The sequence below is a fragment of the Rousettus aegyptiacus genome, unplaced genomic scaffold (genome assembly GCF_014176215.1).
Source record: "Rousettus aegyptiacus isolate mRouAeg1 unplaced genomic scaffold, mRouAeg1.p scaffold_m13_p_2, whole genome shotgun sequence".
Classification (NCBI taxonomy): Eukaryota; Metazoa; Chordata; class Mammalia; order Chiroptera; family Pteropodidae; genus Rousettus; species Rousettus aegyptiacus.
In genome coordinates, this window is record NW_023416295.1 from 29,173,778 (window position 1) to 29,191,008 (window position 17,231).

At 34.7% G+C, this 17,231-nt stretch overlaps 1 protein-coding gene and 1 pseudogene across 1 annotated transcript in view; both read right to left on the reverse strand.

Annotated features, from left to right (window-relative positions):
* PLCL1 (phospholipase C like 1 (inactive)) overlaps positions 1–17,231 on the reverse strand; it is a 280,128-nt gene that overhangs the window by 39,156 nt on the left and 223,741 nt on the right. The window contains exons 3-5 of the mRNA XM_016131034.2: positions 16,312–16,515; positions 2,286–2,361; positions 17–126 (exon numbers count right to left, since the gene is read on the reverse strand). Of these exons, the coding sequence (XP_015986520.1) occupies positions 17–126; positions 2,286–2,361; positions 16,312–16,515 (390 nt within the window). The remainder of the gene's footprint in view (positions 1–16; positions 127–2,285; positions 2,362–16,311; positions 16,516–17,231) is intronic.
* On the reverse strand, positions 8,201–8,319 carry LOC118614292 (annotated as a pseudogene).

A 17,231-nucleotide genomic window follows, 5' to 3' on the forward strand; every position in this document is an offset into this window, starting at 1 on the left:
TGAGAATTTCACTTACCTTCAATACTGTAATATTCCAAGCAAAGCTCTCAGTTGCCTTATTGAGTTTTCTTCCTTTCAAGCCTTCTTTTGCTCCCAAATTATGAAGTTCCTCATGGAACTCCATCCCTTTGAAAAGAGAACAATTCTCAGTATAAACTAAAGAAAAACAGACATTTTTATGAAAATGTTATCAGTAAAAATATAATTTCCCATTCCTGTCTTCTTATAATTTCTAAATCCCTGAAGTGTATTATCCTTCCCCTTCTGTTCATCCCCACCAAATAGTTATCTTTAGGGGAAAAATAACAATAATCTATACATTAGACCAAATTATATTTTAAACAGCCAGGAGACAGAGACAAAGACAGGAGAAGGTAAGAAGCAGATTCTTCCAACAGGTTATATCTATCTTGCTTGTTCTCTGCTTGTTTTTTACATGAAATGGTGTAATGTGTAAATGGCAATCATATAGGATGAATGCACATATCTTACTCTTTTCCTGTGAACCATCCATATGGCTTAATAATAGGCTCTGGAGCCCACATAGATAACAACGGTAATTAGTAAGTATTGAGTAAAAATAAAAAAAGACTTTTTAAAAATAGAACTTGGAAACACCCAACTGTTTCAGATTTTGGAATGGTCTTAACGTTATTTTTAGCTCGACCATTCTCTCAAGCTAGAATAACATAAAAAAACATCACCATGATCTGCTTCCTCAGTTTTTGTCTTAGCACATCAGGGATGGGAATCACTCTTTCTTCTGGATGGCTCATTCCATCTTTGGAAAGTTATGACTGGTATCAAGCTAAAGTTTCTTTCCCTGGCACTTCTATTCATTCCTTGGTTCTAGCTAGACCCAGACCAACAAGGTCTAATCTCTTCTCTGCAGTTCGGCCCTTTAAATATTTGAAGAAAGATATTAGATAAAGTACACTGGAGTCTTCTCCAGATTGAACAGTCCAACATGTTTCAGCTTAGTAATAATGTCTCTTGTTTTATAGCTTACCAGAGTCAAGCTTGTAGATACCTGCATCCTGAAACATCTACTCAAAGAAGACTTGAAGCAGCCCACATGACGTGAGGATTTACCACCACTCTCCTTGTTCTAGCTATTCTGCTTTTATTAATGCAGTCTAAACCAAATTAACTTTCCCGGTGCCAACACCACAAATATAGCACAGGGTAAGAGCACGATTATGGCACCTGGACTTACACTGGCTCTACCACTTAACAGGTCCGTGAGCATGAAAAAGTCTCTGCAACTCTCCACAGTTCAGTTTTTTTTATTGGTAAAATGGTAATAACAAGAGTGTTTACCTCAAGGGATTGTGATGAAGAGTAAATGAATCAATATTCATAAAGCTTTCAAAGTAGTACCTGGTGCATAGGAGTATTATGTAAGCATTTGGTTTTATTATTCTTGTGATTCCTGACAACTGAAATATTTCAGCCTGCTGGTCAGTCAGTGAAGAGCACAATTTTTAAAATCTGGTCTGGATTCAAAGGTCAGCTCCACCATGTTTTAATATAGGATCTTAGGTAATTCACCCAATCTCTTAGAATTTCAGATGCCTCATCTATAGGTTGGTTATAATGATGACTACCTTGACAGAGTTGTTATAAAGACAAGGTAACATAGTGTATGTGTTTATTATATCATATATATATATATAAATATATATCATATATATATATCAAGCAATTGTTATTATTGTCATTGTCTTCATCAAAATCATTATTGTATGTGTGGATTAAGAAGACATGGATCCAAGAGAGTTAAAAGTACAGGGGTGTGGATGAAGGTGAACATAAACAGAAATATGCCCTCATGGATATGTGATCCATTTCATCCTTAAGAAAGATCATTCTAATATGAGGACTAGTAAATGAGGCAAAAGCCTAGAAGACTAAAGGATGATAGCTCCAATTGTAAAAATGAAATGGTTCTTAAAAGACAATGCAGAACCATAGCTTCCATATCAGTAGTAAAAGATTCTGATAGGCTCACAAACTACAAAAGTAGATTTAGAAACTCTCACCTCTCTAGAAATCATCTGACACCACCCCCCATATATACACATACACCCCACCTGCTATCACCTAGACTTCTGTACCAAACACGTAAGCGTAACTCAAAGAATAGTTAAACCATGGCATAAAATACTTGAATTTTAAGAGTCAGATTAAAAATGTTTTTAAAAACTGTGCGAAGAATTATCATTATGCTTCCTAAACAAAATGGTGGTGGGTGGGGTGGGCGGGGTAGGGTTGAGGAAGATTACCTGCTTTCTGACACTGCACAATCTTTTCCTGGACTGTGTCAGCCATTTCTATGAGAAACCGGCTCTCTTGAATCATCTGTCACAAAGCAAACATCAAAACAAAAAGGTGATTGTCAGAAACCATACATACAGAGAGACTCACATGATACTGCCAGTATGGAGAACCATGACCTTAACCACAAGAGATGAGAAAGGAAAGAATAATCTCTGTTCCAACTCCCACCCATTCTAACACCACAGCTAGAGCCATCTACCTATGATTGTTCCAGTTATGCAACATGCAAATAGGTGTCAAACAAATAACTGTTGAATAAATGCATATACATGCCTAGATAATATTTATGAACACCTCTTATTCCACTCCTTTCTCCTCAAAGTTACCACAACACAAGGCAAGTGGTATTAGTAATGAGAATCAGAATAGGGAACCACCCAGAGATGAGCTATGAGACAACCAAAAACATTTATGAAGTTGGTAGCTTGGATGTGGGTGGTCCAAAGGTGGCAGAGGTCTGATACTCCCTCTAGAAGGGCTCCAGCTCCACTGACAAGAACAAGGAGTGGGTCAGATTTCAAAGCTGTTAACTCAAGAGAGCTTATACATACTAACAATGAAATTGGTGTCCCTGCCCTCCACATTTTGATAGAAAGCAAATATGTCCAAGAGGTAATTAATATACTGAATGAAGTAGATAGAGGAAATAAGACAACTGTTGGAGAGATGGACAAAGGAAAAAAGTCTGTATATGAAGAAGGGGGAAGATGATAGTAGGTAAAGAAGTTATGATAAAAAAGACAAGAGATTTGGGGCCCTTTCGAAAAAATGACTAAAGAAAGGCAACCAATAGGCAAACTAACACTTCCTGAATTTCTAATCTCAATAAACGTTGTCTCATTTCATCTGGCTATTCTATGTTTATCTGTCTGGTTCAAAATTCAAAATTCAAAATTCAAAATTCAAGACAGAATGCAAAGTAGACATAAAATTTCTTGAGCAAGACATTTTTCATAATTAAATGCTGCTGAATGGATTATAGTCTTGTACAATCACTTCCAAATATAAAGTGGTTTATGATTACAAATTTTTTAATGGAAAAGAACATTAAATCAAAAATTGTTAGTGCCTAATAACTCCATAGGAGTAAAATCATATCATTCATTCATTTAACCAATATCTATTAAGCAGCCACCATGTGTAAGCACTACGGAAACTACAAGGAGTAGGGCGCAGTGATGAGCAAAACCAGACACATCTTTATCTCCATGGAGCTCGCAGTCTAACGGAGAAGTCTATTCAAATGAATAAAATAGAATAATCGATTCAACCAAACAAAATTAAATTACTCATATTTTCTGCCCACAGTGATTAGTCTAAAGTGACTTATTTGAATGCCTAAATTGACTATCGAAACCATAAAATTAGACACTCAAGAAGTTCTCGACTGAGTCAAACTTTTGAACTGCATTAGTTAACTCTTTCAACTCCCAAGAAGAAGTGGAATGCTTATGATAACAATTTATCAAATGGTTAACAATAGCTTGAGTTACTATATCTTCCGAGTGAAATTTGTAGGCAGTGAAAGATTTGATGTAAAGGCATTTGAGATTTAGTCTTTCCCAACCTTAGCATTCATAAATGCAACATCAGTTGAGTTTTCAAAATGCTTTCAAAAGTTACCAGATGTTCCATTTAGTCAAGTAGCAGACAAAATGTTTTCACGAAATTCAAGCAAGGGAAACATTCACAAAGAAAGATACATTCTGTGACTTTACCATAAGCAAAACAGGTAATATACTGCACAGTTTTAGAATTATTTAATTTTAAGGCTAAAAGAATCTTAACCATCATGACCACTTCCCTAATTTTATTTTAAAAAATTAAACTAAGGCTTATAGGAGTTAAGATTCTTGCCCCCCCCCCCAAAAAAAAACAGAACTAATAAATGATCAAGCTAGAATTAAAATCTCAGTTTCCTGGCATCCCATTTATTTTCATGAAAAAAAAAAAATAGCACTCTTCTAATTTTGTCTGTCCTGGCCATGAGATTATGTGTCTTCACGTACATACAGTCTTTTAAACCTGAAATGTAGCATCCCAAAGTCACCTGGCCTAGCCTACCAGAAAAAAAAAAAAAAAAACGAGGGTATGCCCATAATCAGTGTATTTCAACCAGATTCGAACATATCTTCTTTAAGAAAAATGCAAAAAAAAAAAAAAAAACCCAAAAAACACACACACACAAAAAACGGAATAGGATTGATCATTTCCTTTAGTAATGTTTTAACTGATAACTTATATTCATTTCTCTTGGTTTTATTCTTAGAGAATATATGATACCATTCTCTGATTTAAAAATAGTTTCCTCTGCAGTATTTTACTAAGTTATCTTCTCAGTGTTGAGAACAAAAAGAGCACAGTTCCTGCTTTCTAAAACTCCATAGCCTGTTTGTAACAACCTGAGAAGGAAGTGCCCTCTTTTGCCAAGGATAACATTTCTAACTAGACTTTCGATCCCACCTCTTCCTGCTTTCCTCAGGGTCATTCGAATGACCCCTTCTTCTTTTTTTTTATCTGCAATCTCTACAGCTCCCCCTGCATCTTCCTTTCTTCCCAGTCAAGTCTTACCAGGCTTCAAAGCTCACATCAATGCCCCTTTCTCCCCTGGTGTCCTGATTTTCTCTTTCCTCCCTCTCTTACGTCCAAATTCCTAGGACATTCTATTTTTTTTATTTTGCCCACAATTTTAAAAAATGTTTTATCTTAAACAACAAATAATCGTTTACCTATATTATCTCCTACCCTTCATTTCCTCAGTAAATTGTAATTCGAGTAGGGTAGGGACCTAATCTTATTCACTTTTATATTCTCAGATTCATCTATTCATTTATATAATCACCTATTTTCTATTTTACTTTGTGATACTTATTTCTTCTATACATTTATTCCCCATACATGTATGCATTTATTTCATTTATTGATCACTTTTCAAACCTATAATTGTCATTTTTGAATTCTAATCTCTCTTTTTGCCTTTAGTCTTTTTCCCCCCTAGGCTTCTCAATTTTTCTGTAATCTTACATGCTTCTTAATTCCCTTTCAATTAATACTGAAAAATAAATGTAAAGCTTTTAATAGAATGAGCCTCATAAAAATATAATATCAGACAATAAAATAAATTTTAAAACTTTCTTACTTATTTGAGGTAAAATAAAGTCAGGACCAAAAGATACAACAAACGCTATGATTCTGGCTCTCTTCAAAAGCTCCCAAGTAAATATTCGTTAAACTCATAGTCTAAGAAGTTTGTTTTTTCCAATGTCTAACAGATAACTTCATAAAAAAGAAAGTCAAATGTAATTTAACTTTCCACATAAAAGAGAATCCCTTTGAGATTTCTTAGAGAATAACTTGTAATCCTTTAGTAATAAAAGTCAGAAACTTTAACACTAAAATACCTTTCATTAATATTCTCAGAATTTAAAATTATTGTTCATATGAACTTTTCTTATAAGAGCACTTGATCTTCTCTGTGATAATACCTTTAATGTATATAGAAAAATAATTTTATTCTATTTTCTGCAGTGAAGTTTCAATTATTAGTATTTTTAAAGAAGACAAATAAAGTAGATGACTGAAATGTAGCAACAATTCCAAATCACATTTAAATGAATAAATGAATAATTTCAAGTTGTTCCCCACCTAAGTAATTTACCTAAATTGTTAAGAAGGAAAATGATTGATTTGAATTTTATCTCCTTTCTAGGTCTCTACAGATCCTTACGGAAATGAAATATAAAGTGTAAAAGCCAAGGTGATAAGGTGAGAAGCATGTCCTCAGATAACCCCTTAGCTGGGTAGTCAGGACACCTAGCTGGCCAAGACTAGGTGGACTCAATCAACAGAATCTGGCAATAGCCCGATTTACATATCTGATGTCTCAGCCTAAGCTTCCATTTGCCTTTGCCAGTTGTAGTAATACAAAAAGCTTCTTTGGTTCTGTCACATGAATATCTGCCAGAAGTTCTTATTTTCTTGCCACAGCTTTGTACCTAAATGAACAGAGGACTTACTCAGATAAAGGGTGGCATTACTTTATGCATTAGATATGTCCTCAACAGGAGTATGAGAAGTTGTCAGTTAAGATTAAAATCATTTATTTAAAATGAAAACTCACAGAAGGGGACAATAACATTTTTACTCAGACAATTAATTGTTCAACCTGTGCAAAAAAAACTGTCTTTTCAGCTTTTCTCAATAGGAAATTTAACTAATTGCCTTGGATTATTGCAGAGTCAATATAACTATTTAATGGTACTGAAAAGATGAGCTTCCATCACATCATGACTCATAAACCTTGCATGGATTCCAATTTTCTTCTGAATTATATCTAAACTCCTAGAACCACAGAATTTGGTATTTAGAAGTCACCTCAAGGACCATCTATCATGGACAATTCCATTTTATAGATCAAAAAACAGCCCCAAATTGACTTGCCTGAAGCCACACAGGTAGTTAGTAAAATAGTTTAGTCTAGAACCCAGGCATTCTTGAGGAGCAGACCTAAGCTATTAAGATGGTCTGTGACAGTGATATTATTGCAAGATGATGATAAATATTGAATAAAGTAGAATTCATTCATCAAGTAAAGCATCATGAAAATACATTTTTTACCATGACTGCTTCTTCCTCCAAGTCTAATTTTCAAAATGCATCAGCCAACATAGATTTTTTCCCTATGAAACCTAGAAAAAAATGAACTTATTTGTGTCCGCTGCTTTTTAGTGTTATCAGTTTGGGAAAGCCAATCACTTAATATGCCAGTCAATAAAAAACCAATTGACTCTAGACCTATTTTGTTTTCTCCCTTAAAAAAAAAGTGAAATAATTAATCTATCTCTTACCTTCCTTCTAATCAAAACACTGAGTTTTAGTTTTTCATTCTGTTGCGGCTAGTTTGTCCAGATTGTTTAAAATAAAATGAATTTTATTAAACTTGGCACATTTGAGAATCTGATTGTCGTTACATATATATTTTGCTAAGCAGAATGAAGATAATTTTCTTTCATTTTTAATTTCTTAAATTTTAAGTCACATAAAAGCAATGTTAATAGGCGGATATCTCTTGTTTTTTAAGCAAAGTCAGTACTATTAAGACTTAATTTTCAGTGAAATGGGAACACATATAAGGTCAGAACATTTGTGAGCAATTGGAAGTCCACTGCCTTTGGTGTATGTGATGAGGTGTTCTCTGTCCTGGGACTACCTCTGAGTCACATTTCCAAGCCTCGTTTATAATGGTGCAGGACAGGAGCACTTGCACAGGGCAGGCTAAAGGACGTTTGTCTTCACATACACGATAGTGACAGGAGCCGCTTCAATATGAGCTGCTTTCATTTTACTTTTTTTTTCTCCAGTTGTTCTGTTTCTCAAACAGTTGTAGGTTATATAGTGAGTAACCATTGTAAATGTTTGTTTTTATCCAGCTATTTAAAATTTAGTTCATTCATAAAATTACCAGATGACTAATCTTCATGAAACTTCTCCAGAATTTTCAGGCCAGTTTGACTACCTCATACTGCCTTTAACTAAGAGTACTGTAAGAATCTGAGTATTCAGGAATACAAAGTGAACTTTGAGGGTACGGGTACAACATTCCACAAGGAAGCCAGCCTGAAACACTTGCTTAGTGATGTTTCTCTGATATCCAGAGTCTTTGGGACCCTCATACCACATGGATATATTGTCAGCCTTCAGGATACTGATAGTTCTCCCCTTATACAGAAAATGTATCGGAAGACATTACCACACCAACAAATGAAGGGGGTCTCGATGCACAAACTGCAACAACTTGTATGTATGTATGTATGTATGTATGTATGTATGTATGTATGTATGTATGCGTGTATGTATTTTATGCCTATAGTACCTGGTATTCTTAGGTGGTCTTCCGTCCAAGTACTAACCAGGCCCGACCCTGCTTAGTTTCTGAGATCAGATGAGATCGGGCACGTTCAGGGTGGCATGGCCATAGACAACAACTTGTATTTAAAAAACTGACTCTGGATAGGCATGTGCCAACAGGCTGTTCTTTTTGGGGGTTTCATTACTACACAAGCCAACATACTTTTTGGAATGCAAACTCATATAAAGTTCCACCCAAACTTCACAATGAGAGCGAGAGATGGAAGGGAAGTATCTTTGACTTATTCAATTTCAATTGCTTTCAAAAAGCAAAACTGTACTGGGACTGTAGATATACCCACAACTTTTTTCCATCCTGAGGCTCAATACATCTTGGTAATAACACTGACAGAAAAGTAAGTATTTAATCCAACTCAATATGTTTGTCTTAATTGGGATACCTGCCAATATATTGATTTCACTGCAAGTATGATTAAAGATAGCAATTAGCTCTTTTTGCTAAATTCCCAGTCATGCTAACACTATCAACTGCTCTCCAAATCACACCCCAAATGACTTAGTAAAAGATTAAATAACCCTTGACTCACTCTAGAATGTTTTGATTTCTTTTTAATCTTCAGAAATTCGGTTGCTCTTACCATAGTAAGGTTTTAACTTTTATGTTAATGTTAAATAAGTCAGCACGGAGGTCACCTTTAGAAAATGCTTTGGGTTTATTTTTTATAGGTGAAGTCCCCTGGAACTATTCCACCTCTGAATGCTTTATTCAAAACACTAACAACCCAAAAGTTTTCACATTAATTCGAAACACTTAAAAGGACCAAATATGTTAGGCAAATACTTCCTGACTATGCATGAAAAGTAGGTAAAACATTATATCAGTAAAAATTCAGCCATCTAAAGAAAAAGTTATATAAAAGTTAGATGATATTTTTCATTCAAAATTATTTGCAACTACAATTCTACTATCAGGGTAGGAGTGGGGGGCAGGTAGGACATGCATTGAAAATCACTGTGAAAAGTCCATCATAAGACTCAAGGTCCTTAGACCCTATCAAGCTCAGGACATAAAACATCATCCCATTCACTCTCTTAAAGAATAGAAATTTTGCTTCATACCATTTCTTTCCCTCAGCACCCTAAATGGTAACAGATATCCAAAATGTGTTTGTTGAACTGACTAATCAAAAGCTTAAAGATATACACAAAATAACATCAAAAGAGACTTTTTGTTTTACAAGTGGTAAATACACATGTTCTCATCTCATTTTTACTTATATTTTTCTTAAGTCGAAGAGCTAGCACGCGTTTACATACGGCTACTTGTGATGATACCTGTCTCTGTTTATTCATCTCTGCATTGCACAGAATCCACAAACTTCTTTATATATGGTACGTATTGAATGTCATGAATAAAGTCAATGAATGAAGCTTTTCTTAATAAGTTGTTTCGCTAAAGGTTGGGACAAAGGGCTGGATGTTGATGGAAAGAAATTAAGTCTAGGAAGGCATTCTAGGTGGTGCAGGATGGAAATAAAAAAGATGGAGAATGAAAAGGGTGTGGCAAATACATCAGCTTGACTGAAGGAGAGGGTTCAAACAGAAGATAATGAGAAACACAATTGGCAAAACAGGCAGCACTGATAGGTGAAGGCTCTGCAAGGCAAGTTAAAAATCAAAACTATGATTTAAAGATGATTACTGCAATTGTTGCTTTAGGGAAAGGTAGAGACGAGATGGAGGATATTAGCCTGTTGAAAAATTCAAGTAGAAGGAGAAGGAATCCTAGTTAGAACCTCGGCTAAGTCAATGTAAGGAAATAGATACATAAAAGTAATGCCCCAAGGAAAGAAGCAATAGATCTCATTGATATTGAATTGTAAATTAAAAGGCTTTATTGTAGTTAATATAGAGAGAGTCAGCATTTGAAAATAATTTGAAGACCATTGGCATGGTGGTATCTTTTGCTGTGGACAGAAAAGAGTGAATGAGTGCCAAGGAAAGAAAAAGGTTGCCCCAGTTTTTGACCCGTTGTTCGTTTTTTGAGACACTTAAGTGATGTCCTATATAATCAAATGTAGAAATGTGACTACAGTAAAATTGTAGGGCTAAAGAACAAATAGAGGGATCATTTTATACACTATATAAATGTCTAACCAATGTACTATATACTTGAAACTAATAAAATAAAGTTCAAAAAAATAATAAATAATAAATAAAAATTGTAGAGCTGGGGCTAGAGATGAATTTTTAAATATTATTTTTAAAATTGTAAATTGAATATTTTCAATCTACAGGCATAAAAACACTATTGTAGAAAGAAAAAAGTCACAGCTATGCAAAGAAATCTATTAAAAGTGTCTTACTGAAACTGCAAAGTATTTTCCAATGTTATCACCCATCATTACAATCTCATGTTAAATAATGAGTTACATAAGCAGGTCACCAATCATAGACTCATAGGCCTGGAACAGACTTTACAAGGACACCTGTCCTGCCTGTAAGCGGTTGGAACACAGGGCATGCTACCTACCACTGCATTTAACACGGTGGCTTCCACATGGGAGGGGCTCAATAAATGTTTTTAGAATTAATATCTCCATTCCTGGCTCTCACACTAGGCAACTCTTTAAGTAACCAATTTTTATTTTTAACTTCCCCAAGAATAAGATTAATCCTAAACAGCAACAAAAAAAACCTACCTCACATCATAAAAAATTACCTTTACTTTCAAAACATAATTATACTACATTAACAACCTTCAAAGTCTTAACAGCGACTCTACGATTATATGTAAATTACTTCAGGTGGAATATTTTCTTAGGGAAAGTGAAAATCAAGAGTGGGCAAGTGACACTTGCTCTTTCAGAGACCTGAACCAAAAAAAAAAAAAAAAATCGTGGTGCAATAAAGTGACAAGTCACTTATTTATGACATTCTGGTTTTAAATTAAGTTCTTGGGACGGTTCTGAAAAACTGTCCTGATGACCACAGAACCACCAAAACGGCACAGTGGCAAGCAGTCCGCAGTAGTCAATAGCTCTCCTTTATGTGTCTTCAGCCTGGCAAGGAGGCATCAATTCCACCTGTTCTACTTGTTTGAGTTATTGAGTAATAATGTTCCCAGTTTGCTTTCGTGCTTTAGAGAAGCTGTCATTTCCCACCTCTGGACATGTGTTTTATATCAGGAAAGTCACCTCTGCTTCTGTTGCCCTAAATATCAGGTAGGCATTTACATAGCTGCACCCCTATTCAGTGTGTTATGGGAGATTGTAGATAGGGCTGCTCTAAAGAAAAAGTGCAATTATTGGAACAATCAATCCCTCACCTTACCCAAGTAGAACCTCTTCTAGGTCCCTCTAGGATCCAGGTTAGGATCTCTTCCTTTTCCTAAGTAAAAAACTACTTGTAGGACAGAAGCTGTTAAATTATTCAAAAGTACAAATTACTGATAACCCAATGTATTATTACTCATGGAGACATTTTTGCATTTTAAGAGATAAAAAGTCTTAATCTGAAAGAATTGATTGTAACTTTTAAATCTGAAGTGAGCAGAGAGAAAATAAGATATAGAATGGGGGTAGGGAGGTATCTTCTGAATTATGCCATGTAAATAAGCCTACTACTATGGATAGATTTGGTTTTTGATTACTTGATGTCAGCATAGATGCTACAATAGAATTATAATTGCAATATTAATATTTAAATGACTTTTAACACTGAATTACTTTTAAAACTGTCAAGAGGAAATATTTCTAAATCTTAAATTAGCCAGAAGTTTGGTAAGGAATAGGGCCAACTCAAGTCATTAGGGAAGAGCTAAATTTAGAAGAAAAAATAAATCCATGCAGATGAACTCAGGGTCCATGATTTTTAGAATATTTTCATTTATTTCTTCTTAATAAGTTATATAGTTTGATGCACTGAGGTTGACTTTCAATAAATGTAGGTTACCTGGTTTCCTGATGCATTTCTTTTAATATGCATCTGTTGATTTCAGGGTTTTTTAAAATTCTAATTATATTCTGTAATTTTTTTAGTGGTTACAACTTTTCCTTTTGGATAGCATCTATACAGTTCATTACCATTTGGGGGAAATCCAAACATTTAAGCAACTTGAGTCTAAGCCGAACACACAAGCTGTTTATTTTGGAATATCTGCCCCCTACCCTATCACCACCACCACCAGGCAATAAACACTGGATTTGTCTTCTGCCTTAGTCATCCAAATAAGTTTTTATTACTAGTGTATAGGGATTTCTTAAACTTTATTTTTATCAAAAGTTTTAGGTTTACATAAAAATTGAGCAGAAAGAACAGTTTACATATACCCTCTCACCCCACCCCACCTCGTTTTCCCTACTATTATCGTCTCGCATTCGTATGACACATTTACTACAATTCATAAGCAAATATTGATACATTATTCTTAGCTAAAGTCTATAGGTTACATTAGGTCCACTCTTTGTGTTGCACAACCTACGGGTTTTTACAAATGCATAATGAAATGTACCAATACTACAAAATCATATAGAATAGTTTCGCTGGCCTAAAAACCTTCTGTGCTCCATTTATTTATCCCTTCCTCTCTCACTCTACCTCTCCCAGCCTCTGGCAACTACTGATATTTATACTGTCTTTATAGTTTTGTCTTTATCTATAGGTTTTTAACAGTGTGAATAAGATGAAATAATTTAGCTAGGATGGTATCATAGAGGTAAAACAGAGGGGATTTAAAGATTTACCATAAAACACTTTCAATTATAGCAATATATTCACCAACAGTAGATGCTATTGTTTACTTTTTATTCAACTAACATTAATTGATAATAGACTACGTGCCAGTACTGTTTTAGGTGCTAGAAATAAAAGTAGTAACCAAGACATACAAGGTATCTGTCATCATAGAATTATACACTCAAGTTGAGAGCTAAAGAAGGATAGAAATTAAAAATTCAAGAAAAATATTTTTCAATACTGCTAAGTAGAATAATGGAAGGCAAACAGGGTTATATGATAAAGCGATAGGTGGGGATCAGTGGTTAGAGAAGGCATCGCTGAGGATATGACATTTGAGCTAATAATTGAGATAAGAAGCAACTGTCCGTGCAAGAGAATATTCTAGGCAGAGGGAATCGCAAGTAAAATGACCTGGAAATGGGAACAACCATGGTCTGATTAAAGAAAGAAAGACCATTTGACTCCGGGAAGTGAGCCAAAGAGAGAGTATGAGGGTGAGCCTGGGAGAGGCAGGTGAGATAGGTAGGCAAGGCCAGATCACAGATGGCCCCACAGGCCACAGTAAGTAGTTTCAATTTTATTTTAAGAGGAAGCCACTGGAGGATTTTAAGCAGGAAAGTGACATAATTGATTTATATTTATAAATGATCACCTGGGATCTATACGGTATCTTAGGAGACATCTTTAAAATGAATACTAACACTAATACACCAAGAGTACTAAATATGCCAATCAAAAAAAAAAATGCCAATCAATACAATGCAAATCTTAGAAAGTAAAAACAGCATTTTTATGTTCAAGGCCAAGATCATCATGACATGTATCTGTACCTGCCAAATGCACCCCCTAAGAGAAATAATCAACAGAGATGCCAATAGTATGTTTGATCATCCACAGTCTGCCAAAGTTATCATTTGGTACAAGGATTTTTGCACTCAATTCCCTACCGAGATGAAAAATCATTTCCATAGGGAACTATAAGTGAGGACATCACTACAAGGATTTCTGCTCTCGACTATAGCCTTTTACTTTAAGCTTTGGAAAACCATGCTATGTCTGCAATTACAAATTTCATTTTCAAAATACAAATGAGAAAAGGCTAATGTTCATGTTTGGCTCCAGCAGATAAAACCGAAAAACAAAACACCATTGGACACTTGGGGATGTGAAATGGGAAACAGCCAACCACCGTCCAGGTGCTTTTCTGCTTATTATAGGCTCAGCTCCAGGGGACTAGCCTTCCCCCTTAGTGAATAATTTTTCTTTCTTTGCTTAAAAAGGAATTGGAGGAATAAGTGATTTCTACTGTCTGTCTCTATGGCAACTAGTACCCTAATTTCACCTCTTAGTTGGCAATTATACCTATTCACTGAATAGCTTTCAGTCCCTACTTTTGTGATGAAAAATTGATTTCACGAAAAATGAGATACAGGTAATAAGCAAACTTTTCCCCTGGCAACCATGAAGTACAGTTTATAAGAGGTATAATCATTTATAAGCAGAATACACTCTGTGGGGTTTTTTCCTTTTTCAATTGTAGGATGTTTATTGCAAATGTCTTTTCTCTAGTTGTTTTTTTAATGATAAAATTGTATTCTTTTCTTCCTTAACATTTATTTTTATTCAACTATGAAAATTAGTTGGTTTCATTGTAAAGAGCTTGGGAAATACAGAAAAAATATAGAAAAGCATACATAAAAAATAAAGTTCACTCCTTTTATTTAAAAATAATTATTGTTAATATCCTGCTGAAATTTTAGATGTGTATACATATAATTACAATTTAAATCTTATATATTTTTGGAATCAGACTCTTTCATAAAACATAGTATGAGTTCTCCACAACATTGTATATTTTTTAACACGTGATTTTAATGATTTCAAAGAAGTTTATAATATAGTTTACTATATTTTATTTAATTATTCCCTCTATGCTGACATTATTAAATATAATTTTTTATATACATATCTATTGGCTTGAATAAATCCAGGAAAAGAAGTATATAGATCAAATGAAATAAATGTTTTAAATTACATTGCCAAATTTTCTCCCTCCAAATTACGACAATTTATTTTCCCACTAGAGGTAGATGGATGGGTGTATTCATTTTCTTAAATTCTTTAGCAGAGGTACTGTTTATAAAAAGGAAAATAATGCCAATTTGATGAAGATGGGAAGTATCTCTCTGCATTTCTTTAATATCTTTAATTAAAAACCTATTTTAAGGTTAAATATGTTTTTACATTTCTATTATTTTATTAGGGGAAGGAGACACAGGAATTGCTTGTTCACCTTGAAACAAAAACTATTTGTTATCCCCAAATATCCATTCCTCCCCCTTTCTTAGTAACAGAAGAGGTGACTTACAGCTAAACATTTAGAAATGAAGACATTTTCCAACCTCCTTTGCATCTAAGTGTGTCTATGTGTCACTTTAGGCTGATGAAATACAAGCAAAAGTGGTCTACACTATTTCAGAGAAATATCCTTAAAGGGAGAGAAGATGTGTCCTCTTTTTCCTCTTCATCATTCCTGTTGGTTAGAATACAGATGCTATAATTGGAACTTCAGCAGCCATTTTGGTCCATGAGGGATATTGTCTAGGGATAGTCAAGCAGAAAGCTAGAGGGAGCCTAGGGTCCTAAGAAATTTGCAAAAGTGCCACCCTGGGTAGCTGGTCTCAAGATTTTTATGTGAGAGAATAAAACTTTGTACTTTTAAGCCATGATTGGTTTGCATTTTTAGTTTCATGAAGCCAAATTTAATTCTGACTAATGTAAGATTTTTTTCCTCATTTTTTTCTTATTAATTTTTAGGTACTCTTTCTATTTCAAGGATATTAAACCTTTATCTGGTATCCATGTTACAAATTTTTCCAGCAGACTGTATGGAATACAAAAATGTAAAAATATAGTTATCCTTAAATTTAAGTGTTACATCAATTCACTATATATACAGAAAAAGTAGATAATGGTATTAGCTTAGAAATAGAAATTGCTGAAAAATAGCGTGTCTCAACCATCATAAGACAGCACTGAGGCTTACGTTTACTTCCTATGGGTATACAATGAAATGGTTATATTGTAGGTGAAAGTCATTTAGAGGATGAGGACTTAATAATTCATTCTTTGCTAAAGCAGAGATTTTCCACTTGTAATCTACGGAGACCTAGGTTCTAAGCATTGCCTCAGAAGTCTCCACTGGGGCTTAGGGAAAGCTGAGTGGGCTGGCTCTGCCTGCCATCCCCAATTCACGTTTGAAAGGCAATCACTCTGTTTTATTCATTAAAATTCCACAAAAGAGCCCCTGCCATGTGATTTCCCACACACTCAGATAAAAAATATAAAATCACAATTTCCTACCAGATCATAAGCAGCCAGCATCTTTTTCTGCACATCTGGAATTGCCCCCAGAGCCTCCAGATAAGGAAAGTTGTCTTTCATCACAAGAGAGACTGAGGGAGTATTGTCACTGGTGATGAGCCGAGAGGACAGAGTCAACAGGCACTGCTTCAGACTGGCAATTGGAGGAAGTCCACACAGTTCCTTAATAGACACTATGGCATTCTGGGGGGAAGAAAACATGGAATCACACTTCTGACCACATGACACATCACCCCAGCACTTCCAGGTTTATACAAAAGTATATTCATTAAAAGCATATCCTTAAATACACATGTAATTAGAAGTGAACTGGATTATAATCCACAAAAAAATGCGATACACACAAAAATAACACACTATGATAATTCATCTTTCTTAATTTTTAGCAACTGCCACGAATATGCCACAAAGCAAAACAGATTATGACCCAAGGCTAAAATAGTCCTTTTCAAAGCAGAGCACTGGAATACTCACACAAATTAGCATTGGGGGTCATAAATATCTTATTTGATGATCATAAACACATGCCAGGGGTTTTACATTGGAGTACTTCTCCTTTGAGCTTTTCCCCATAAGATAGTAAGCTGGTGTTACTCAGCGCCACCCTGCCATCTGACTAACCATCAGTGACATTTCTTTGTCATCCAATCAGAAATGCACCTAAGAGATATGCATTTCATGGAGAGCAACATTTGTCGATGTTACAAGCTGTAAAAAATTCCTTGGAAATAGGAATTATGATTATTTTACATTTTATTAACAGTGAACAGTACCTAACCTAATATGTGCCTCACTTTAGTGACAATGATAGTATTCATTTTTCTACTGATTAGAAAATAATCCTTAACCCAAACACTTTATGTTGAGAAGGTATAAATTATCAATACTAACCTGGAAAA